This window comes from Plutella xylostella, chromosome 12, assembly GCF_932276165.1.
Source record: "Plutella xylostella chromosome 12, ilPluXylo3.1, whole genome shotgun sequence".
Taxonomy (NCBI): Eukaryota; Metazoa; Arthropoda; class Insecta; order Lepidoptera; family Plutellidae; genus Plutella; species Plutella xylostella.
Window position 1 is genome coordinate 8137078 of NC_063992.1, and position 26301 is coordinate 8163378.

Genomic DNA, 26301 nt, shown 5'->3' on the forward strand with positions numbered 1-26301 from the left:
CTCCTACTCCTATGACTTTTGATTAGAGAATCCTTATAGTTGTTAAATAAAGTTGGTTGTCCCGAAAGTAATAAAGTAACAAAATTCAATATCAAATAAAATATATGATAGGGCTCATAAAGGCTCTATTTTACAAAGTGTAGCGCCATCTATGGTTTTTATCTACTCTGTGTATAGAGCGATTTGAAAAATAAAAACGGACAGAGAAATCCGCTTTATTTGGACACCTTCACACATTGACGTTTCGGGTAATGACCTCGCTGATAAACTTGCCAGCTCCATAGTAAAAAATCCCAATATCCAACAAATACCTATTAAAAATATTAAGTTGCCAGGTTCAGACTGCAAAGTTTTAATCAAGAATATTATAAAAGACCAATGGATGACTCATTGGCATGAAACAATCCAAAGTAAAGGAAAATGGTATAGCTCTATCAACTCCGACATTACTCAACCCTGGTTCATCAAAGGAAAATTTATAAACAGAAACTTTTATTCAACTATTTGTCGTTTAAGACTTGGACATGGCAGATTCAATGAACACCTTTTTAGATTAAAAATGATACCTTCCCCAAATTGCACATACTGTAATAACGATATAATTCAATCCCTGGATCATATATTTTTTGATTGCTCTGCATTTAATCTACAAAGGATTATTCTTATTGACAATTTACTGGATTTATACAAAGAAGCCCTGGATGTCCCGCGCTCTATTCAGGATCTTCTCAAGAATACGGATACATTCTACCCCATTTATGAGTATATCAAAAATACGATTGGAGTTATTTGAAAAAAATAACAAATACCGGAAAATACACAGTACCCTGATATAACGATACATAACGATAGACAAGGCTATAAGCCTCGACAATATAATACTGAAGACTTGGTTTCGACCTTATATTTACAAGAAAATTTGAAGATTACAACGAAAGACAAGGCCTTTGGCCTCGAACAAAATCACATAGAAGACAAAATTAAATAAGACCAGGCGGTATGGGATAATGCCCTTAGCCTTTTCCGTGAAAAGGAAAAAAAATAACCAAAAAAAAAAAAAAAAAAAAAAAAACGTCAAAAAAATAAAACAATTGAACAAGGCCTTGATTATTGATTATTGCCTTGATTGAGTGATTTTATTTTTGAGTAGATAACAATAATTATTTATTTTTCTCTTTGAGGTAACAATAATTTAGATTTTAGTCACCAACTTTTAGTTTAGTGTAAAGGAGGTCTTTTCTACAAATCATTATGGATGATTTTTTACTCCAGTCGCAGGATGAAATTAAATTTGTAAGTATCTGGATGTTGAATAAAGCTTTTCTGAATATTACTCCTTGTTCAATGTAGAAGAATACTAGTTAATTATTAAATAACAGCTTGTATGTATCTAATTACTTTAAACCTTTTCATTTCAGGCAACTGAGGAAATCCTGAGTAACTTGTACACAAGGAAGAATTGTACAAATAAAATCATTGAAGCAGCAAAAGATGATTTAAAACTGATGTTCTTAAATCACAATTACAACATTGACGAAGTTATACAAACATTGCAAGTCAAGTATCCGGGGGACAAAGTCAACCTATTGATTGAAAAAATTGAGTCTTTAAAATCTGATATTCTTTATTCAGTTTTAATAAATCATAATGCTAAGTATGGAAAATGTATAACAGATTTTGATTGGTCTGTTAAACTGATTTTAGGTACCAGTGCACTAAAAACTTTACAATATCCTCTTCTGCAACTAACACTAAACAGTACTGATAAAGAGGGTGTTCGGGAAAACAAAGTATTTGATATGAAAAAATGTGAATTAGAAAAATTAATCAATGCATTAGAGTGTGTAGATAAATAAATTTGGGTAATCATGCAGCTATATTCGGCAGTGAATGTTGGATTATTTTTGGCTCATAATTTCCTATATTTAAGGGTTTGTTTCCCCTAACATCCTGTTTCTCAATACTACAATGGGTCCCACTTTTGTAAATAAGGACAATGGTTTATTGGGAAACATATGACGATTTATGAGATTAGTACCTATAGCTATAAGATTACTATATTTGTATACTTACTTATTACATTTGGATCTACATTGTTGTTAGTAGGCATTGAGTTAAAAAAATATGTTAATGATTTAATAATTAGTTAACAGTTTATGTATTTCAATTCAATAAATTATTATGATATATTTATTACGTTTTTTTTAATGATCTCAAATGATTTCAAAAGGAACTCTCCGTCACAAACAAGTGACGACTGAGCAGCATTGGCCCTAAAATGCCAATTTTAGGGAGCAGCATAGGCTTTGAAATGCCAATTTTGGGGCCAATGCAGCAGCTATTTATTTGTTTAGTACCTTTAACTACTACTTGAGTGTGCATCGCAGTCGAGTTACCAAGAAGAAGTGGAGAAGACGATGTTGCATGAGTCAGTACTGAGGCGTCTTCGGACGTGTGGTCGTGTGACGCTCGCGCTTGAACCCTTTGATCTGTGTCACAAAAACCGACAACAAGCGGATCGGTGGCAGATGCGTCTGCGGACATCAAATACCTATCACACCCAGAACCCCAAATCACCCCCTCTATGCCATCTCCAGATGCATCCGCAGACGAGACGTGTAGTGGAGCTATTCCACAGATGCCCAAATTACCCCTCTACACGTCCGCGGATGTCATCTCCGGACGCATCCATAGACGTGTAGAGACTGTAGAGGAACCATTACAGTACGTCATCACGTTATTTTGCGGACTAGTGCTCAAAAAATGCCTAATAACCTACCTTCATATCGGTCTCCATGGAAGTAAATACACACACACACACGTCTTGTAGTAATTGCGGGGTAGGCAGAGGTGCATTGCTGCACCCACTTTTCGCCAGAGTGTTATGTTAGTCCCAATGTAGTAGGGGGCGGGCCTATTGCCATTTTACGGGCACATCCAAGACCCGAGAACAAATATTTGTGTTTAAACAAATATCTGCCCCAGCCGGGAATCGAACCCGGGACCTTCGGCTCAGTAGTCAGGTCACTAACCACTACGCCATTCAGTCGTCATAATCAAACTTATTACTTCATAAATAATGAAGTAATAAGTACTTACTTCTTCTCTCACTATCCTGATAATTGTGCGCAAGGTCTATTCTCAAATAAGCGCACGGAAAACTATCCGAGTGAGAGCTAAAACTAAAATAGTAAAGCACCATTTGTAGACCTTTGTATGGGAGTTTATAACCATGACTGAACTCTATTATGTGTTTCAGGGGATTTATAATAAAACATTGATTAAATTTTAAATTTATTTATTGATCAGAGACATTCACACATCAACATGTTTTCATATTGGTATATTGAAACATACATATTGAACTATCAAAATTCCTTATGGCCATGTTATCGTAATGCAAATTTAAATATTTTTATTCATAATTGCTAAATTATAGTGTTTTTTTTAATAAAAACTATAGAACATAAGATACCTACATGGGCTGGGATTGTAACTTTTTAAGATTAATATTAGTATCAAGCTAGGAGATATTGACCCGAAGGTAATCAATCATTAATATTATATTAGTTACAACTGGATATGGAATGTCTCACTCACATTTAAGTCTAATATACATGGAGTAAGTCTCCCAACCATGCTGAAGTTCACTTAAAATTTTCTCAAAAATTGTATAAAATTACAAAATGATCACGAAATCAATAATTATAGTGGACGCATAGTCACATATTGTAAAATAGTATCAAATCTATTGTATATAGGTATGTATGAGGTGAAAATGACACAATAAATGTATAGTAGTAGGACAATACTAACCTTTACTAGCTTGTTACACCAAAACTACTCTAAAGATTACATATATGCATAAAAATTGTATAATATCAAAAACTTGGCCGCTGAAAAGTGTCCAAATATTTTGGCATGAATGTTATTCCATTATTATTGTAGACTGTATGCAATGTAATTTCGAAAAACTGTTCAATATTGTAAATTTCAAATGTGAAAGACGCTTGCTAAATTTATACAACTTAAGATATTACAGGCAAAATATAATCGTGCTTATAAACTTAAATTATAAACTAACAAGATATCGAGAAATTCATTACATTTACCGACCTTTAAATTTACAATGAATTTTAACTTCAATTTGACGCAAAATTAACAGAGTAAGATTTTAAGGAAACGCGTGGTTCATATATACATAAATACCAAATTACAAGTTTCGACGCACTTCGTCGTATTGAATATAGTCGAATTACACAAGACATCGAATTAATTAATGAATAATTCGCTCTTGTCTATCTAGCAGCTTATCCTGAATCGCAGTAATTACACTAAAAATGTAGAATAAATTTTACTTGCTACACTTGAGAATACGTAATCTCATAATTTTGTTTTATATATTTTCCCGACAAACATTTAATAGCCAATGGGTGTGATCTTAAGACATAGCATAAGTATAAATGAAAAGAAAACAGAATATACATCATTGTGTTGAAATTGTATGATACTAAATAAATATGAAACAATTAACAATTCGACTGAAACTTTTTGTAACAATAATGAATAAATTCCAGAATGTGTGTTGCCAAACCAAATAAAGCTAACATCGAAGAGAGCTGCGTATATTCAAACTAATACCCCTGTAATAATGGCACCAACTTATCGCACCGTATACTGCCTACGTAACGTTTGATATTGTATATAATTATAAAAACTCCTTCCTAGCAAATAAATTGTATAAAATCTTATCTTTACAGAAGCGAAGCACACTAAACTTATACTATCGTCGTATATGAAAGGTCACGTTTGAAACTGAAATTCAAATCTTTGCCATAAAAATAAAGTCGAACTTAGTTCGATATTACACCACAAGAACTAGAGTGGAAATAAATTAAAGGCTCATATTTCGGACACGTCCCGGGGGCTGGTGGAGGCGGCGCCTAGTTCACCACCGCCACGTCGCTCGCTGTCTCTTGCAACTGCAACAACAATACACGTCAAATACTCTACTACATATCGATAAAATTATAAACATAATTAAATATTTTTTTATAGAAACTTGGAAAATTAATTTAACTTGTTAACGCCTATAACATGGATAAGGTCAGGGAAGCCTTTGTTACAAACACAAGATATCTTGGTAAAATAGAAACATTGAAACTTTTTTTTATATAATAGTATAATCTATTGAGTTCCATTGGTGGACAAAGGGTCATACGGGTATTCTACCTATTCCCTGTAAATGGCCATTGACCTTTTCATTTAAACTTGACGTTATATTATATCTGTGATGTGACACAAATGTTGAACAAAATAATAAAGTGTTTATTACCGTCTCTGTGGGAAGGTCCGGAACCTCGGGAATCAGGTCTGCAATCTTGTCATGCACGGGAAGAGCATCCTGAAAGGCACCATTCATTCTAATTAAGTATAGTTTAATATATTTTTAAAAGTTAATTCATATTCTACAATAAAACTTCTAATAACCTAATATACTACTAGAATGAAAAATTACAAAGATATTACTTTACAAATTAGCTACTAGCTAATTAACCGCAACACTAGATATAAATTAATTCCCAAGCTACTGTAATCAAATTAATTAACTATTATAATATACTCAAGTTTAATGAACTGGTAATGGGATTGCGAATGCTAGTTTCTACCTTGATAACCCTTTTTACAAATTAAATAAATGCGCTGTAGCGTTTATAGCTTTACGATACCAAAAAACTGGATGGGTTACATTCTAATACGTATTTGGCATGAGAATCAACTCGAGCGGTTGTTTTGATAATAATAAATCATTATTTGAACAAAGGGCCCTTCAATACTACGCGTTATTATCCATCATGAGTAACAGTCGGCATATTTATAGAATCAATTAGGTATAACAATGTACCGATGTATATTATTGAAATAAACACGAAAATATTCACATGCATATTCAGGTTAGGTTAACACAGTTTACAGTCACGAAAATGCCTTAAATGTTGTTCAGGCGTTCATAAACACGAGATATTTTAGTCATCTATGAATAATTTATAAGTGTTAGCACTGAAGCACTCTTTATCATGCTGGAATATTAATATATCTATTGTGCAGTAGCCACAGCCTCAGTTTGCGGGTGCAAGTGAACCATATTGAAATACTTATTTTGTTGTTTGTCGTCATTTACTATTATTATACGCAAACGATCACCATGTGCACGCAAAATCAGATTGTGTCATTTGCTAGCCGTATTCATAAACGTTACAACTATTGAGCGCCTTATTCACAGCCGGCTGGAAACGCTCAGTAGCTTAGTATCGAAAGCGGGAGAAAAAAGTTCAAGCAAAGGAGCGAGGATAAGGAGAGGAGTAAAGGTGTCCTGTTGCATTATTTACAGTTGCGTCGTAATCGGACGGAGCACACTCATTCTTCATGTTACGTCGTTGCATGCTGGCGAGAATGCACATGAAACTACTGAGTGTTCCCTAGAGGGGGTGGGTCCACTACGGGCGGTATTCACCTGGGGCTGCGGCGAGGCGGCGGGCGACTCGGGCGGCAGCGGGAAGGACTCGTCGTCCTGCGCCGAGTCTACATTCTGTGACAGGTCGTCGGCGGGCGGCGGCGCTAGCTCGGACGGCGGCGACGCGGGCAGCGACCCGTCCAACGACGCCTTCTCCTCCGCGATCTTGACGGCCTCCTCGATGATCTCAGACACGGGCACTTTCAGCTCCTTCGTCATCTGCTTCAGCGAAGGCTCCTCGCTGTTTCCGTTGCACTCGATGTCGTGCGCGATCTCGATGGCATCTTTGGTTTTGTTCTTTAGGTTCTCCTGTTCGGTTTCGTTGTAATTTAATTTTTCATCATCAGTTCCGTTACTTCCGTTTAAGCCGTTCGCTTCGATAGTGGACGATATGTGATTTGAATTGACTACAGTAGAGCTAATAATTTCAGCGTCATTATTGACAATGGTTTCAGTCTTTTCGTCTGATACGATAGGTTCAATAGCTACGTCTCCCATGGGTCCCTGGGAGATGGGTTCAATTGGAACTTTGTCTTCGCTAATTGGTTCGGGAATGGGCGCATCGATTTTTTCATCAGATTCAGGGACAACTGGGATGTCCACTGATGGAACAGTTGAGATTTCCTCTGATGGTACAGCTGAGATTTCCTCTGCAGGGACGACTACGATTTCCTCTGACGGAACAGCTATAACTTCATCTGATGGAACAGCTGGGATTTCCTCAGTCGGAACAGCTGGCATCTCAGCAGCTGGTACATCATCAATGGCTTCTGGTTCTTTCACTTCAGGTTGAGGAATTTCTACATCAGGCACAACAACAGGACTTTCGATTACTTCCTCTTTGGGTTTGCTAATTGGTTCGTCTGTGGTTACTTCGGCAGGCAGATCGTCGATATTGCAAGTTTGTGGTGGTGGGGGGAGGGTGGGTTCGACAGTATCTTTGGGTGCGCTTATTTGAGGCTCAGCCGTGACAACTGGGCTCGTTTCTGTGATGGGGATTGCGGGTGCCGAGTCCTCGGTGGCAGTGTTAGCGAGTGCGGCGTCTGTCAGTTCTGGTGCCATGGTGGTCGCGGCGAACGACGCTACGGATGAGGGAGGGGGGTTTGCGGGAAGTGGCGGAGGCGTGGATTCTACCAAAGGCACTGTTTCAACACAAACCTCTGATTTGACAGGAATTTCGGGAGCTGGAACGGGTTCGGGCTCTGCGACGGGTTCCTCGGGTTTGCTTTCAACGGTCTCGGGAACTTCGGCTACCTCTTTTTTGGGTTCTTGTAAGGATAGTCCGTTGAGGGGCAGCTGCTCTGGTTCCGCGACGGGCGTCGCCTCGGGCCGGTCCACGGCGGGGCTCGCGGCCGCCGCGGCTTCCGTCGCTACAGATTCCAATTTAGGAGATTCAGGGGTGCTGCTGCCGTTTGTGATGGGTTCAGTCACTGGGGTCTCGGGGGTCTTGTCGTCCTTGGCTTCGGGTTCGCTCTTGATTTCTGTTTCTGTCTTCTCAACAGACTCAACCGCAACAGATTCAGCCGCCTGGAAGAAAAATTCAGCCTTTTAGTCTATCACTAACAACTACATCGTAAATTTCTTCAGTTAGTCCGATGAATCACACTCTATTGAAGCACTCGCACTACGCACCTTGTCAGCCATATCGGCTCGAATTAGGGAAATTATTAGTGTTAATTCCAAGAAATCCTTACAGAGACTGAGGGGATATATCAATGCGCAATGATATTTATAGTGCAATTTTTTGTCACGGAAGATTGGCGCCCATTTTTATGAGATACGTAGTTACCCTTCAGTGATCGTGATCGAAGGCGTAGGTATTATGTTGCAGATATTGTCAACAGGGTTGTCACAAAGCTTGCTCATTAGAATATCGTTACATGTGATACAAAAGTTTGCTTTTTCAGTTAAAATATTAATATTACATACGAACATAAAAATATATGATAAGAATTTTAATGCAATCCATTTCGCTAATTTATTATCCTCATCCGCTACCTGCTAAAAAAGCGGAAACGTCAAATTTAACTTATTAGGAACCATTCATTTTATTAATCCGTATAATTTAATGATTTCTAAACGCCTTCACCCTTCACGTCGAGCGAAGCTTATCTTTTATGTACTGGGAACTGCTTAAAAGCTTTCAAGTGCTCCGCAACTTTCGCTCCGGGGCGTTTGAAGTGGTACAATTCTATTTAGCTTTTCGCCAATCTCTTCGAGCGCAAAGTCTGCGGCTGACAATAAAACGATACGAGGACACAAGGCCGTCTTTGTTTACTGATGTAGAAAGACGCGACACGCCTCGGCTAGGCACCGACGTATGGGATACATACACACGCTTGCCAGTTGAGGGCAAGCACTGCATTACATTATGCAATTAATGTCGATCGATAATGTTGCTAATTTATTAAGCTTAATGTGACATTTGGCTCTTTTTGCGACGTCGCGCCTATATGTATCGATTTGCGGTCTGATGACTCCGACGTTTGTGACAAAGACTGACTCGTGTATAAATTGTTTGGTGTCAGAAACGTAATTAGACGATGGTGAATGTGAGTTTGTATCGGTTGCGTGACTACGCAGCGTATTTTAGATGCTAGACCAATAAGATCGATCTAAATACTCAGAAATTGGAGTGCACATTATAAATGGTTGAGGGTGGGGCGTTGGAACTATTCAAGTTACAATTATCATTCCATTTGACCTTTGCCTAATGACACTTTATCACGAAATTATAAGAAATAAATAAATTAATATCATATTTTTAAACTCATTAACATATAACGCATTCATGGGTTACTACGGTGGTTATAAAGTTAACTATTAATATTATGAAGAACAACAAAGAATTTTTACTAGTGGATTGTCAACGACCCAAAAATGACATAACAGTCAATCACGATCTCCCGATCAATTCACTTGGCTCTCTGATATACAAATTTTAATCTCAAATATCAAACAGGATCTCCGAGGAGGGCCCGATTGTTATTTGCATAAATTTTGTCCCTCTGAAATGACTCACTAAATACAAAACCCAAAACAATCTAAATACTAATTTTCCTGGCGATATTAAAACACGTAGCGAAGACTGCAAACGGCATTTTTGTCGGAAGAACGCGGTTTAATTAAGTTACGTTGTTACTAACACCTGGGAACAAAATGGCTTCTAAAGTTCAGTTCAAGCTAAATTGTTTAGATAAGTACCTACTTCTACCTACTATTTTGCCATTCTGTGATTTCAGCCAAGATCTCACGACTGACAATCAGCGCTTTACTCAAAGGGCATCATTATTCTTCTAATTAGAGTAAAACTTAGCGTCAGTGCAAAGTTAGAGCTTTGCGGCGAGTATAAATAAGTTAGTCGACGATGCAACTGAGATTCATAATCCAGTGTTTATGATAATGAGAAGGGACATGTTATTAAAGATGAAAATATGTATATAAATGTGAAGCTAAGTGTAGCGATTGTTTGCGGACAAGAGCATCGACCCGGCGGGCGGGCGACTGTCGCCGAGCGAGCGGGACGGAAGGTTCCACTCACTCGAATCGACTTTCAGCCCTTACCATTGAAACCAATCTCCCTAACACGATCACGGGTCAACAGATAGATTTATCAGGATCGTTACAAACAATGCCATAATCAACTTTTATTTATCGACGTTGACGAAACAAAGTCGTAAACATTTATAAAGCTGTAAAGGGTGGATTCGTTTGTAAACTACAAAACTTGAACTCAGCCGGAACAAGAACAATGATTCCCCCTTTCCATGGTGTTTGGCTGGCAGGAAATGACATGGCACCTTTGTTTGACATTACCACCTACTGTATTTACTTTAAAATATTCAAATTCACTATGCGGTGTTGATTGGGGCGCTGTGAAACATTAGTAGGATAGGTGTTATCTTGGTTCAAACGAGTTACTGTGTGTCGGTATTTGCAAAATTGGTAACGAACAGCTACATAGGTACGTGAGTCATGTATATTCCACAGAAACACAATAACAGCGCATTGCAGACATAATTGCGCAGGATTTGCTAGTTAGAGGTTAGCGTGGTGCATTTTTGCGAGTCGGTCGCGATAATCTAGCACCGCGGGGGTTAACGGTAAAGGTACGTGGCGACACCACCGCCGTGACTCATGGCTCCGGTCACTACACCATGGCCGGAATTGATTTTCCGCTCCAAAACCTAACTATGGAACGTGTTTGTCTGCCAGTTCACATAATGATGGACTACTGTCTCACCAACAAAGTATCACGATTTTACGGCATTTTTAAAGCTAGATATAGCACGCTCGACGCATCACAACGACAAGACTGGGTGTTATAAGTTAGGTATTATTATAAAGGGATCGCGAGGGCGCTCGTTTCACGCAGAATATAATTTGCATGCGCAATAAATAACACCGGCGATAGCATCTTGGCCGGCTCAAACGCACTGCACTCTGTCGTGTCGTGATACCTATTTCTCTATCAGTCCGGTTGAATGGCCGAGGGCACAATCCTATTACAACCTGTTATGCTTCCATCCTGTTAACTTTTATGTAGTAATCCATTTTCGCCCGACTAAGGACTACCCAGTTGGATGCAGAGTAAACGCAGCGATGGATGATTATTATCTGTATGAATAGAATCAGGAAAGTAATTGCGGCAAATGGAAAGATTGAGATACCGACTGTACCGGCTGCTTCGCTTGGCCTTTGCCAATCGTGGCTTCTATAGCCTACGTATACCTACATATAGGTAAGACCCAGACAACATCTGCCGCTATGAAGCCTAAGTGCACTCATTAGCGTGTGCGATGAAGAAACGTGGAAGGGAATTGTACGTAAATTAGTTTCATAAAGCCCTTTGTTTTGGTGTAACAATATCGTCATTGTCGTGTTGTTAAATGTATTAATTTCCGGACGCGTGGAATGTGGGTTGCTATTAGCGAGGATTCCTGCGTGGAACCGGCGTTTCATGTGACTGCTAAGTACGCGTTTCAATGAAGATTATTATGAAAATACGGTAGGACGAGTCGTGTGGCCGAGACTTTGGTGCACGGCGAGGCAGTAATTAGTAAACATGTAACAGGAGGCGCTGTGCTTCTCGCTACTCCGCACCGGCCATTATGGTCCGTTTTCAAACAGTATTCAGACACCTCGCATTGTTTCACATGACACTTCTGCGTAATCAAACAGTGTGCTCGGCCAACGGCAAAAATGTACGCTTCAGAACCTGATTTTAGATGCAGCGACACACATGGCGAATGTGGACACGTTTAGTTGCAAATAGATTTTCCACGCCATTTTTAGAAACTAGTTCTATAGCGTCGATTCAATGGGTTTATAAATAGTAGCATTGATATTGTTTAGTAGGGAGGTTGAATATATTAGTTGTAAAGCCGGTTGTGTGGTGGCCTGCTGGCAATGCAAGGGGTCGGACGACCGCCCACGCGCTACGATCCTGTCACCCCGCCCACGGCTTCCAATCTTGCAAATCCTCTTTTCGCATGTTCGGGATACGGTCAAATATGGCGCGGCCATGACTTGAACTAATCACGGCACGCGTCTTTATTTATAAACACGGTCAAACGAAATGATCCAAACAAAGTGCTACTGAACTTTGCAGTTTCATGTCTGTTGCTACTTTTTAAGGTTCCGAACGTCGCCAACAAATCACATCCCGGGATATAAATAGCCACCTCCCCGCAGATGCGCCCTCCTCGCAAATAACATAAGGAACGACATGATTAATTGCGTATAATTTCCGAAGCCATTGCGCATGAATTTTGATATTCCAAACAGTGGAGTACGAATGACAATGGTAATGGCGATCGTCAGAGCTGTTAATGCTCTGTAATATTGTTTAAACGCGTCATTCAAGTGAGCCGTGCGGATATAGCGCCTGTTTGAATTGTAATGCGCGCATTGTTCGGCAGTCGGCGCGCGGGTGCAATGCACTGCATCGCAATCAGTATTGTCATAGAAATCGGCGGTTTCTAGCTGCCCCGGAGCCTGCAAGGTCGCAGACGCCTCGCTTCGCACACCACTGGCCACCTTCCTCTCGGATTTGCTGCTTAGTAGTCACGAATACCATTATGCATTGCCCAATCGATCGATCTCTCTAGATTTGCAAAGCTACACAGATAACTACAGTAAACACAAGAAATAGAAAACCGAGTGGCTACCGTAGTGGCCATAGAAAAAATATCTGACAAAAGATGTTAATTACTTCCAACACACTAAACACAATATTGTATTGAAATTTTAATAATAGAGGAGGTTTAAACAATAAAGATTTTGGAGCAAGAGCCGCTGTGGCTGTCGTGTATGAAATAGGTGTGTAACGGTAACAGCGTGTACGGTACTTAGTAAAGGTGATAGGTAATGACTTTAATGATGGTGAGTGAGCGGCGCGGGCGCACCGGATGAGGCCGCGTCACGCCGCTCGTACGCGGTACACTCGACATCGCAGCCTCGTTGGTATGCACACCGGCCTATCCAATCCGGTAGACAAATAGCTATAAACGCACAAATAACAAACGAATAAAATAATTGCGCAGTAGTGTCCTATACAAATATTGATCGATAATTAAAACGCCCTAAACAAATAATGTCGTCGTTGATTTGATGACTGATGCTGATGACATTGTAAATGAGCAATGAAATGTGAATCAAACAAACTTGATGATGTTAGTAAATAAATAACCCTACTAGGAATGTTGGCTGACTCAACGCATCGATTTTACAACACAAATAGCGAAATGCGTTCTAGGCGCAATCTGGGTTTCCCCATTGGCTATGTTTCATTATAGAATAATCGATTAAAAAGTAAAGTGTTTGCGTTTTGTGCATTCAATCATTCTTATGCATTTAATGTACCACGTGCTCTTTGATTTGCAGATTTCACACCAAGCGGAGACCGGCGCTTTTCGCACGGCCGCAAGGTCGATGACTCGCGATAATGAAACCAAAATAATTAATTTTATTACAAATAACGGGAACATGTGCTCGACACCCGGTGATGCTTCACACTCCAATGGAAGGAGTCGAAAAAACGAAAGTAGGACAAATCATAACCATGGTGAATCCATATCGCTCTAACTTAAATTCTTGGGCGCCCGCTTATTGTCGAGGCTAACAATGTGAATAGAATACAAATGGGGGCTGCAGTTATTTAAATAGAAAGTGTAGGTAGTTAAGAGTAATAGGAGCGTCTATTGAGGGACAATTAAAGCCACACTTGTGACTTGAATGGGGAGGAAGGAATACACAGCCGAAATATCACAACATGGGGGCGTGTGACTTACCTCCTCTGGGAGTTTCTCGGCATCTCCGTTTGTCTTGGGTTCATCATCTTTCTGTTTCTTCTCCTGCTTCGGCTTGTCTTTCCTGCTGAAACTGATTGACCTCAGCGACCATTTCTTCTTGACCTGTCCGGGTAATGTTATGTGATGATTAGTACAACGCACACGCATGCACTAGCGATAGCATCACGCCATTGTTACGTGTTACTTACAACAAATGAAACTAACTGACTGATTAGGCAGGCCGCTTCGACGAATTCTACATGTCGCAATGCTAGATTTTATTCGATGGCTAAGATGGACAAGTAATGTACGACAGCAACTAATTATAGTTTTGTGTGTTTTTATGATGTTTTCTAACTAAGTGATATGGGGGGAAGAAGCTTACCTTTTCTTTCTTGGGCTTCTTTCCTTCCTGCTCGGGCGTGGCCTCTCCATTCTCCTTCTCGCTCTCTGGTTTCGGTTCGCTGTCGCCGTTGGTCACTGGGGTAGCTTCCTTTTCATTTTCCTGGTTTTTTATCTCTTTTTCCGTTGTGGCGTCTTTTTCGTTTTCAGGTGTTCCGCTGTCTAGCTGTTTCTCTTTGTCCTGCAATATCAAAACATGCTCAAGTACGGCAATTAAGGGCTATCTATACGGGAAGTCGTGGGTTGATAGTCTAGACTAAAGACGCTGAGCTAGAAATGTTGCTTCGGTGCAACATTGTTCGTCTGACACACTGTCTCGGAGATTTCAAACAACAGCGGCACGTGACCACAATGATAAAACTTTTTTTTTCGGTTCCGTTTCCATGAAATAATGAGCGTCATTTGTTTGCGAAGCCGGGTTCCAGTTTTTGTGGATTTGCGTTTAGACAAAGAATAATGCGCTCCGGGCTGGAATATTTGCGAGTTAGCTACTAATTCATAGCTTACAAAATATACAGAAAAGTTAATTATTATGAAACAGGCAAAAAGATCGAAGTAAAACTGAAATCATTATAAGCTTCGCCACATAATGGATTTTATAAACAAAGAAGTCGAAAATACAAAACAAACGCTACGTAACGACGACGAATACAAGCTATGTTGTGGGAATGAACACGATATCGGGATGGGAGTGACTGACACGGGTAACCGACTGAAACACAAGCAGGTAAGAATAATGGAAATTGAACAAAGTGACATCAAGAGAGACAGGCACTTAAACCGACCGTTATGTAAAAGCACAAACAAGAAAAAACGTACCTACCGCGAGTTTCCTGCGATTGTGACTAAATATTTATTTTTAGACGCCCGAAAGTTCAGGTTCTAGGTCAGCTTTCGTTATCTTGTTATCATTCTGTCTACACTTTTTCATTCGATACCCTGGTTTGGTGAGCGGTAGGCCTGCGCGTCCACGCTCGGCTTATCAGCTTATCACTACGCAGAGAGGAAATGCTCTAAACACTAACTGCTTATTTTGATAATTTCTCAGAAGCGCGTTAGGAAGATTGACACGTAGCGAGATATAAGTTCAATTATGCTGGGCACTCATTGGACGGTCTGGTCGTTAATTTAGTAGCGTGGTTTGAAATCATAAAAACTCATTCATTGTCGTCAGGACATCTTGTAACGGCGCTCGGAAGCCAACATGTGTTATCTGTGTTTAAGTGCAACTGTGTTATTGCCCGGACATTAGCCCGTTAGTTTATAGACCAGCAGTTTACTTTTCACATTTGTTTACATCGTAAGATAAACATCTTAAGATGTGTTTTAGTTTATAAGATTAGCGGCTTATCCCGTAAACAGACGGCAGACAACATTATGCCTTTTTTAGTGTTATGGCCATTTCGATTAAGTCTCATGGATCTAGGGAATACTAGGGATCTATGAATTATCTATTTATATGGCTATTTGCAGCTTTGACCGACGCTTACACCGCTTCCTAGCTTAAAGTTCTGAAACTACGTATAATAAGGGCTCTTATCTCACAACAAAGGAATTCAAACCGACTAGGTACCAAGTACGAAAGGAGCTTCCTCGAGTGACGTATTAACTGTACTTTATACACGTCCGGCGCCCCCTGGGGTGTCAGTAAATGCCGCAATTCCAAATGGATAATTATTTCAACACGGTGACAATCCCCGCGCTCTAGTGCTGTCCACTGACTAGCTGAAGAACATACCGTGATCTCCTCCGGAGGCTCTATGTGCTGTGCGTCGCCGTTGAGCTGTGGCTTGAGCGTGTCGGCATCGGCGATGGACTCGAGGCGCCCCTCGCCGCCGGCGCCCGCCGCGGCCACCTCGCCCGCGCCCTCCGCCTCCTTGCCGCTGATGTCCACCGAGCGTTTGCTCTGCTTAGCACCCATGCTCGTTTACCTGTTCAACAAATATTCACGTTAAAGGCAGTGCAAAAACAACCTGTAGGTACATAAACATAGGTCTGTTTAGGGGTAACAAACGGAAGGGCCCACTAACCCGTACTAGGCCAGCGTGGTGGACTAGGCTTAGAACCCTTCCTTCATTGGAAGGTGACCCGAGCTCCAGGAGAGGGGATGTAATGGGTTGTGATGATGAAACGGAAGGGTGGATGGTGGGAGAATTCAGAGCGATCACATCAAAAGCTGTAGGTGGAACCGGCTGGACCGAGGAATGCGGCCGGTGGTGGGTCGTGGTTGTTCGGATAACAATCTTGCAGAGTAAATGCAGATATTTCACCAGGTAGCTTGGGTATGTTAACAGCTACTTGCGGAGCAATAAAAAAAATGGTAGTGAGTAATGTAACGGTTATGAGCAGTAAGAATTATATTTGTTGTCGCATAGTTAAGTTAGTCGGTCGAACTTAGTTAGTGGATCAGATTGTTGAACCGTAAATAGATTCCATGTTAGATTATAGGATAGCCAATAAGTAGTAAGTGGTCACTGACAGGCTTCATTGGCTCGTGGGATATACTACATAATATGTGATTAATAAACAATGAATAATAATGGATGCGTAAGTACATCAAAATATGATTAAGTTTGTTTACTTAAGGAGAAAATCTAAATGTTATGCTAAACAAACTATAGTTCAAAATGTATTTACGCGTAATTTAAAGTTAATATTGGATTGCACGTGGATCTTTGAAATTGCATACAAATGGCACAGCATGCAATACGATGTAAATAATTTAGAATGGATTACACGTATCCTATCGGTACAAGCGTTTGTCGTTAATTAGACGTTAATTAGCAGAGATGCATTCCAAAAGCGAGTTGGCGCCGCTCGATCGAGTATGTAAGTTATGATAACGACTTTCGTAATTAAGAGCCTCAAAATTCAACTGTAATTAACAAATGATCAACTCCATAAAAAGTACAGTTTATGAAACAAAACATATACTTACTAATGAATACAAATAAAATAACAACAAATTGTTAATGGTGTTGATTTTTAGTCCACCGGAACTTATCATAACATAAATGATTTAATCTAGTGTAGAATCAGTAATATAATAACAAAGGAGCTATGCTCTACTGCATAGGTAAATGATGATCAGAAGTAGTAACTTCCGGCCAATATTACTTAGACTAGCAAAAGTGCTACTCGCAAAGGCATAATCTGATAAAACATCGCAACCTTTTTGTAAGATAAAATGCCAAGCAGAATAAAATTGCAGTTGAAGAAATATAGCTTATTTTTCATGAAAAAAACTCTTGACCCACGCATTATGTCCCCTCATATCTTTCCGCGATGAATGAGCGGAAAAAATTACGCCTGCACAAAAAAATAAATCAGAACAGTGATTTAATAGCTACGAAGTACTATCCACTATACTTGCCTTTACTATTATTATTAGTACACGTACCTCCAAGTTTTTGTGCGTAGACTACGTTTAAGATTGGCGATATGATTACGAGCTGTATCGCGCCCAGCCCGGCCGCATCCCACCTTGCCTATTAACCATAATTTGGTTTACACTACTCTTCGATGATTCACTCTAATAATTTTCTTCGAATTAGACACGGCTAGTAAGTCGTAGATATTTTTCCAACTATCAACTCGAGTATCAAAGGAAGCGAATTAAGGCTCTTGTGATTCACATCGGAGCGGTGCCGGTGGGTGTTTTCTGTTTTGTATTCGTTACAGCCCGCTTGTTTGTACGAGCAGTGTACGAAAGTTATATCCGGCCTTCGGGTTTCAATGTATGCAGTAAGTGAACACGGTTCTCAGAAGGAAGCTTAATGCGATAGGTTCAAATATGAGCACAAAGGAGTACTCTCATACATTAGCCTAATTACAAACAAAGTAAGTAAGCCATAATTATCACAGTAACAAACACTACAATGCATTCATTTGAACTCCGGGACCTAGATCATAAGCAATTTGAATTACAATGAACATGTTAAGTCGGCTGAAAGTGTTATTCTTGAAAATGATTTCACTGCTACTCTAAGTTTGATAAAGACTCAAGATGTTCTTTCATAAAGCGATTAAAACTTCTACAGATGTAGATACACCCATATGTTGAGTTTAGAGCATAAACATTAATTTGAAGTGTTATGTTTGTGATCTTTGAACAAAGCTTTCAGGCAGATGATTAGCAACGGTTAGTACATCCTTGTTTTGATTAGCGCTTTTTCAATAGGTGGTTTCGCGTAGTGTTACTCGTTATGAACGCATGGGCGTAGTGTTAAAAATAATGCGGTCCAGGTACGGCGGGGTTTCAGCCTCAATTCAGATCAAGCCAGTGGGTCACGGTGCTGCCGCAGGCTCGAAATAATGTCCCGCTGTCAACTGCCGCTACAGAAATAGCTGCACTCAACGAGAGTGCATCCCAGCTGCAGCGGGCGGACGATTTGTTGACATGACACGCACTCACAGACCAACATGGCAGCGACCGTGAAACTCACAGACCCATTTCGCTAAGCCACGAATATCTCACGCGAACAAAAGTAGTTTCTAACATGCGATAACACAGTTTCTCACTTGTTAATTTTATGTTTCTTGGGTGTATCTTTTTCACGGTTGGAAGGCACTGTGTTATTGGTTTAACGATTGTGTTTATTTTATAGTAATAACAGTTGTGATAAACTTTATAGGTGTACTTAAGCAATGGCAGTAGAGAAAGTTAATAGACAGACCTTTCAAATTAATTGCAAAGATAAACACGGAGTCTGCAGTTCACAACACTGGCACTGTTATAGATAAGTATGGATTATGCTGCTGAATCGGGAAACTAAGTTACTGCGGAGGCGTCCGAAGTGAAACTGAGAGTCGTACAGTATAGTAAGTTAAGTGGTCGACATGGTCATTAGTGGACCGAATTCCTTACGCATCACTGTAGTTATTATCATTCATTCGGGTAGGTTTACTCCTGATACAAATAAAAGGGACATTAGTCACGCAGGCCCCAGGCCTTATCTTGCAAATGCTCTGACAAAAATAACTATGGTCTGAAGGCGCCACAACACGTAGCAAAACAATTAAATTCTTAAGCGTTATCATTAACTTTTTAAATTGAATGAAATAATAGATGAGGTCATTGTCTTGAAATTCAGACTTCCACTTATTATTTCTATTTGTAATTTTGTATAGTACCTAGTGTTTTAACGTTATTTAAACTATCTATAAAGGTTCCTCTTATTCTTTCTCTCAAACGCATTGCAGTTTGGACCAGGATATCTCTCAACAGACTAGGTATTTATGTTAGGTTAGTTATGTTAAGAGTTAGATATGTTAAGGCCGCCTATTGTTCATAATCTTTTGTTACTTATAAGTATTTTTTGGCTGTTCAATAATTTTGGTGACCAATAAAGATAAATCCCATTCTATGTTTTTTCTTTCATCCAGGAGGACATGACTTGATATGACAAAAGCACGATTTACGGAACAAGATTGCTTATAAATTTCTTTCACAGTGGCGGATTTACCAATAGGCCAAAAAGGCCAGTGCCTAGGGCGGCAGATTTAGAGGGGCGGCAAATTTAGCAGAAAAAATACAGACTTTTCAATGATTTGAATTTACGTGTACACAATCTATAGGTATATAAATAAACGCACAGTAATATAAATAAAATAAAATAATATTATGAATTATCGAATCAAATTTCGTTACTGATAAATCAATATCTCTTTTAGCACCAAACACATAATTCTACTAAAATTGCATGAAGAAAATGCACTTCTAAATACATATCGTTTTCTAACGCTCGGGAATATGACCGTTGCCGAACAATGACGAAGATTTCTATGTGCATTATCAATTTTGGGGAACTGTAATAATAGTTTAAGAGATTCTTGGCACGCAGCAGTTATTCAGACTTTGAAATCAATCAAAGATGATATTTACTGAAAAGCCTGTAACGCGACAAGAAGCGGCGGGAATACTCTCGAATTTGGAGAAACTGGAAATGGAGGTAATGGTTGTTGTGTGGAATTTTGTCCGTACTACATCAGTGATATTTTTTATATATTTTTGGACCAAACATTTAGCCACCAGGGGGGGACACTTAAGTCTATGAAGAATTTGCACTTTGAAGCTTAATATTTCGTAAACCAATCACTGAATCAAAAAATGGTTTGAGCAGAACTTTAATATTTACACATTAAACCACACCAACGAAAAAATTCATCCCCTTTTTATTCCCCCCAAAATATTATTTTTTTCAATATTTTATTTTACCACTTTGTCGAGGCCGTAATAAATGATGATGGGCACAAATCTATGGAAGCTGGGACCAGCACCAATAGAAATATGTGTGATAAGTCGTTGAAAATGTATTTTTTTGCAGAATACGAATAACCGAAGCGCTCCTGATTTACTGTCCAACTAGAATAATCGTACCTTGAAAGTTTTTATATTTTATTTCTGTAGTTTTAATGTTTTTGTTATTTTTTTTCATTCATTTTTAATTTTTCAGCAACATTATACAGATTTGTCGTCATAATATTTGTTTTTCTCACTTGAAAAGAGCTATCCAACTATGTATGACTCATCTGTATTGGACATAGGTCCCAAAACGCCCATCTGTAACCCCCATCTCCAACCCCCATTTTGTATATCTTTGAAATGTCAGTTTGATATCTTTACCCACTTAATTTACAATACTCTGTCAGTTTCGGGAACAAAGCTACTGTTTTTCAGGCAGAAGCTGCCAGCCTACTTGACGGAGCTACACAAATAAAAGACACAAAAAATAGCAATATCTGCTTCTACACAGACAGTTTGGCTATTTTAGGTGCCTTAGGCAGAACTGTAACAAAATCTAAATTAATTTTAGAATGTCACAGAACACTGGAAAACCTAAGCATTTCAAATAAGGTAACAGTACAATGGATTAAAAGTCATAACGACAACATAGGAAATTGCGAGGCTGACCGACTAGCAAGAATGGGATCATGGGACCAATAGGGCCAGAACCATTTATTAGTTTGTCATCAAAGGCAATAAGGCAATGTCTCACCGATAAAACACTATCTGAACACAATCAGGAGTGGAAAAATCGTGTAGATTGCAGACAAACTAAAGCGTTTATTGTATCACACAACCATAAACTTACACGCTACTTACTCAACCTGTCCCGTAGTAATATATCATTAATGGTAGGATTAATAACAGGACATTGTTGCGTGAATAAACACTTATATACCATAGGTAACTCAACTAGTCCCTTATGTAGGACATGTAAGGAAGTAGATGAGACGGTTGAACATATTCTGTTAGCTTGTCCACCTACTACAGAAACAAGATTATCTATTCTTGGACCAACAGAGCGCCTACCTCAGCTATTACAACACCCAGGCCTGCTACTCCAGTTTACTCGGGAGCTAGGCTGGCTGAGCTGAAATCAAGGGGATATGTACAAAGGTTCCACTCGAGAGAGCCACGTACAGGAACTTCACCCCCTATGAGAATAGAATAGAGAATATCTTTAGCCGTTTCTGAGAAAAAGGGTGGTGACAGACAGACAGACACCGTCAAAAAACAAAGTGATCCTATAAGGGTTCCTTTTTTTCTTTTGAGGTACGGAACCTTAAAAATATTTGATGAAGCATCTGAAGAAGTTGGTGACAGACAGATAGAAATTTCATTAAGTTCATAATAATACTAATAACGGGATTAAACTAAAGAATTGAATTTCAGAAGTCAGTAGGGGCGGCAAAAACTGAATGGCCTACAGGCGGCAAATTTGTAAATCCGCCACTGTTCTTTCATCACGTGATCACAAACATCGGACGAAAAATTCCCGCTTGACGGTTATCTACAAGCTACAAGTAATAATTATCTAACTATCGCCCGCCGAGCAAATGCGGAGAGCTCCACGATGTTATTTCAAATTGGATCATGTATTGAGGTGAATGACCTGTATTATCCCCCACTATGGCAGTCTACAAAACCATCGCCCGTTTTTTGGGCTCAAGCGGCCAACCCGAATTAATGTCTGTGGCCGAACCACACAATGGGAGGCACTTATAGGCCGGCAGGCTATGCGAGAGATTTGAATAGGATTCGAAGTGTATCTGCGGCCTTGACTCGAATGTATTCAAGGTCAAAATCTCGATAGGATAGTGAACGTTAACGTGTACCGAAGCACTCGAGGTTTGAACGCCACGTGTTGTAACGAATATTCTTTGTTCGTCTCTGCGTACCTACCTAGGTATCTCTACCTGCTTATTAAATAATGGTAGCAAACTTGTTAAATTACAGCAACTTATAAACATCGGCAACGTTGAAGCACATGCGGCGCGTCGGGACTTAAAAAAAACTGGTTTCGGTGTCTAGACAACTTTTCAACGGCGGAAGATTAAATGATATCGGACACTATCACTCGCTGTTAATTCAAGCTAATAAGGCTCGTAACAAAGTGGGTGCATACAATTGGATCGTGTTAGTAAGTAGAAGATCGATATCACCCAGTTGCGGATTGTGACCGCAAGTAACCGACTCCACGACACTCTACACGACGGCACCCGCATATGGACACTCCATTGCTCCATTGTAAAATGTTTAGCGTGACTTACAATGCTCATTGTACATAGATATCGACTCAATTATTTAATAACTTTATCGCCCTGCAGTGGGGGCGGTCTTATTGCCAATTAAAAAGGCAACGAAGTTAATGGATATTAACAAGGGAGTTCAGAGGATCGGCTTCGTCCTTTCAAAGTTAATTCGTTTGGTCAAAAGTTTGCTGACTCGATGCTGGAGGTATTGATTTGATCATGAAGCAGAACTTGCCTATTATCCAACTATATTTTTTTAGATTTGGTTTACGCAAATTATACTGAATGAATTGCTATTTGCCATACGTACAATTCGATTTAGATTACGGTATAATATTGATAAACATACAGTTGATTCATAGAAATAGATTGTAGTCAAATAAAGTTATGGATAAGTAACATATCCATAACTTTATTAACTTATCATAAGTTGTAGTACTTATTACGAATAGTTGAGATCCCTACTTCGCTTAAAAGATAGTACATAACCACAAAAGTAACTCAGTGTGTTATGGTTTCATTCCTAAACCACAAAACCAATTCTAATGAAATTTTACACAAAGATAGAAAGTCTGGGAAAGGGTGTTGAAAAAATTGTTAACCCTTATTTTCAGCCCAGAATACCAAGGAAACAATCTAATAAAGCTAGTAGTAGGTAGTAATTCAGTAGATTTATAACTAAAAGTTCGAAATTACATGTTTGTTGTAAAATTGTATTTGATTATGTACACATAAAATAATGATTGATCTATGTAAACTAGAGGTATAATGATGATTAGTTGCAGTGGATGCAGTTATTTTCATGTGTAATGGTCTTTTGCATTGTAAGTGAAACTTCCTTATCAGGATTATAATTAGATTGAAATCAACCACGTAGTAAATCACAATTAAAGTAACTTTAAAGTATTATTGTAGTTATTTATTGATTAATTAAACAAATTACTTTTAATTTTAAGCCCAAAAACTACTGTAAGTTTGTAGATAAGTGTGCAATATGTCTAAATCTGAAATGAGTGAAAAAAAATATTGTGTTTTACTAATTTTTATTTGAAATGAGCTTTTTCTATCAGGACTGGAAGACCTTGATAAGATATGAGTCCTCTTGTTTTATTAACAATGAAGACTATTTAAAAAATGGATACAATTTCAAGATAATTTTCATGAATTCAATGGTTTTAACTCGAACTTGAATTACAGAGGCACACATTGAGTTTTTATTAATAAACAGCAACTATTGAAGTAGATACTTAATTGAAGTGATACTTATTCTTAATTTAATTTGAGTGCTCTCGTTCATTGTGCATACACTTTGTCCACAATGGAATCATTAAGTTAGTAGTTCTTTAGATAGCTTAAGTTCATTTCATGCAGTAAATAAATAACTGATAGCAATGCACAATAATCTGCAAAGTTAAGTAGTAATTTACAGTGCAAATACTTAATTATTATTATTTATTATTATAGCCTTTATTTTCCCAAACTTAATAGAAATTCCATGCGATAGAGAATACATTAAAATCATAATAATTCAATCATTAGTTAAATATTTCATAGTGTAAAATTAAAATAAGTATTTCATTGTATTAACCTAAAAATTCAACATTTCATGTACTTAACAAATTATTAAATTTTAAATATCATTTACCAAATTATATATATTTTACAAAATTACTATTAATATTAATAATTTAAATGCATAATTAAATTAATTTAATAAACATTACTATCATACACCAATAGCAATAACTAATATAATTTACTAAATTAAGCCTTAACTAATATTAATAATTTAAATTCCATTAAACAAAACATAAAAATTTATTTAAATCATGCAAGTATTTCTTAAATAATTGTAGTCTGGGACGTCCATTGTTGGACGTAGGCCTCCTCCATCCGTCTCCAGTGGTCCCTGTCTGCCGCGAGCCGCGTCCAGGTCCTGCCGGCCAGCTGCACGATGTCGTCCACCCAGCGCCGCCGCGGCCTGCCTCGCCCGCGCCGAGTGTCCCGTACCTGCCAGTGCAGCACCCTTTCGCTCCATCGTCCATCTGTCACTCGTGATATATGGCCAGCCCATCTCCATTTTAAGCTACATGCCATCTCTACTGCGTCTATGAGTTTTGTTTTATGTCTGATGTCCAACGCCCTCACTCTGTCTGTTAGTTTTAAGCCTAACATACTTCTTTCTGCCGATCTTTGGAAAACTTGTAATTTGTTGGTTATTGTTTTTGTAAGAGGCCAGGTCTGACAGCCGTAGAGCAGCAAATACTTAATTAGGTTGTGTTAATTGATATTTGTCTCTATCTAGCTTTTAAGATAAGAAAATAAGAATGTTTTAAAGAGCAATTTTGAAAAAATATCAAATTTGTGGTTAAAAACAGAGCTTTTTTAAGATTTAAGATAAAAAGTGTCAACTTTTTTGCTGGTGGTTTATAGGCATTGAAGTGGGCATAAGTAATGATTCTGGTCCTAATGATTCTGTAGTTTTGTTTGGACCACAACTTACAGGGCCACCCTGTATACAAACATAGTCATACTTTAACTAATGGGTATTACTCACAAACATGAATCATATCATACAGTATAAGTAAATAAAAGAACTCATGGTCTATAATATAGGTACATTAATGTTTTTAAGTAAGTACCTCTACTAACCTACCTGGCCTAACATGACCCCCTGACCAAATACATAAATAGATGGGAACAAACTCTACGCTAGTAGGTAGTTAATAAAATACTTTTTCAATGTCGGCGACAGAAAAATCAATGTATGAAGACGTGTATCACACATGTCATTGTAGAGGACATAGAACCGGAGGTAAATGACTCAGAAATTGCAGTTTGATAAGTGTATTTACGGTTCTGAAGACAGTAAAACGGATGTGCAACGATCGCGGTGAAGTCTACACCCTAAGTAGTTGCAAGTTCTCTCCCCTTATTTATGTGAACTCGATGAATCATCACACCCAGTTATTCACGTCTGGTATTTCCTATCAAGAAATTATGGTATGCACAAGAAAATATCGAAGAAATATTTACACACTCAAGCACAAAGGATTTCGGATGGAAAAAGCGTTAAAATTGTAAAAATCGAATGTCCATTGTTCGTTTATAGTAATATTAAAGCCTCCAGATTTTAATAGATGATTATTTACCAATTATCACGAACAGGTAAGATTTTAAATGAGAAAATTTAGAAAAATGTGCACTGGCGTAACATTTTTCAAAACGTAGAAATTCTACGAAGCTGCATTGATCTTGTCTAGCCGGTATTCAATAAGTCAAATCGTGGTTGTTATCGTATTTCATGCATTGTTATGACAAAAACAAATATTAAATTAAGTTTTACCTTCGATTCCTTCAATCCAAAATGTATTTTAACGCAAATTATTAACACTACAATTTAGGATAATTTATTCACTTCAAGCACTCACAGCCCAACACAATATGGCGGCAGCAAGGTCCCCACCTCGAACAAATTCAAAATTCGGACTGTTTTTTGATTGGTCAGGATAATCAAGACGCTTCAGGGCTGCCAACATTACCACCAAAATCCAT

The 26301-nt window shown here is 38.6% G+C and overlaps 1 protein-coding gene across 4 annotated transcripts; it reads right to left on the reverse strand.

Moving 5' to 3' along the window:
* Positions 1-3281: 3281 nt before the first annotated feature.
* On the reverse strand, positions 3282-26294 carry LOC105384995 (A-kinase anchor protein 200). 4 transcript variants are annotated; one of them, XM_011555297.3, is made up of 7 exons: positions 26178-26294; positions 15947-16139; positions 14192-14389; positions 13807-13929; positions 6515-8041; positions 5336-5404; positions 3282-4982 (listed from the first exon to the last, which is right to left on the reverse strand). In XM_011555297.3, exons 2-7 carry the CDS (start codon positions 16127-16129, stop codon positions 4944-4946), a joined length of 2139 nt encoding a protein of 712 aa, XP_011553599.3. In that variant the 5' UTR covers positions 16130-16139; positions 26178-26294; the 3' UTR covers positions 3282-4943. The 4 variants fall into 4 exon arrangements, with proteins under 4 accessions (XP_011553599.3, XP_037974940.2, XP_037974941.2 ...); XM_038119012.2 differs by having other exon boundaries at positions 26093-26246; XM_038119013.2 differs by lacking the exon at positions 26178-26294 and adding an exon at positions 18885-19027.
* Between the last annotated feature and the right edge of the window lie 7 nt (positions 26295-26301).

Coding starts and splice junctions, on each gene's coding strand:
- LOC105384995 (XM_011555297.3), bottom strand. CDS start 16,129: ATGGGTGCTAAGCAGAGCAAACGCTCGGTGGACATCAGCGGCAAGGAG. Junction 14,390..15,946: donor AGCCTCCGGAGGAGATCACG/GTATGTTCTTCA, acceptor TTGATATTGCAG/GACAAAGAGAAACAGCTAGA. Junction 5,405..6,514: donor CCGCCTCGCCGCAGCCCCAG/GTGAATACCGCC, acceptor GGTGCCTTTCAG/GATGCTCTTCCCGTGCATGA.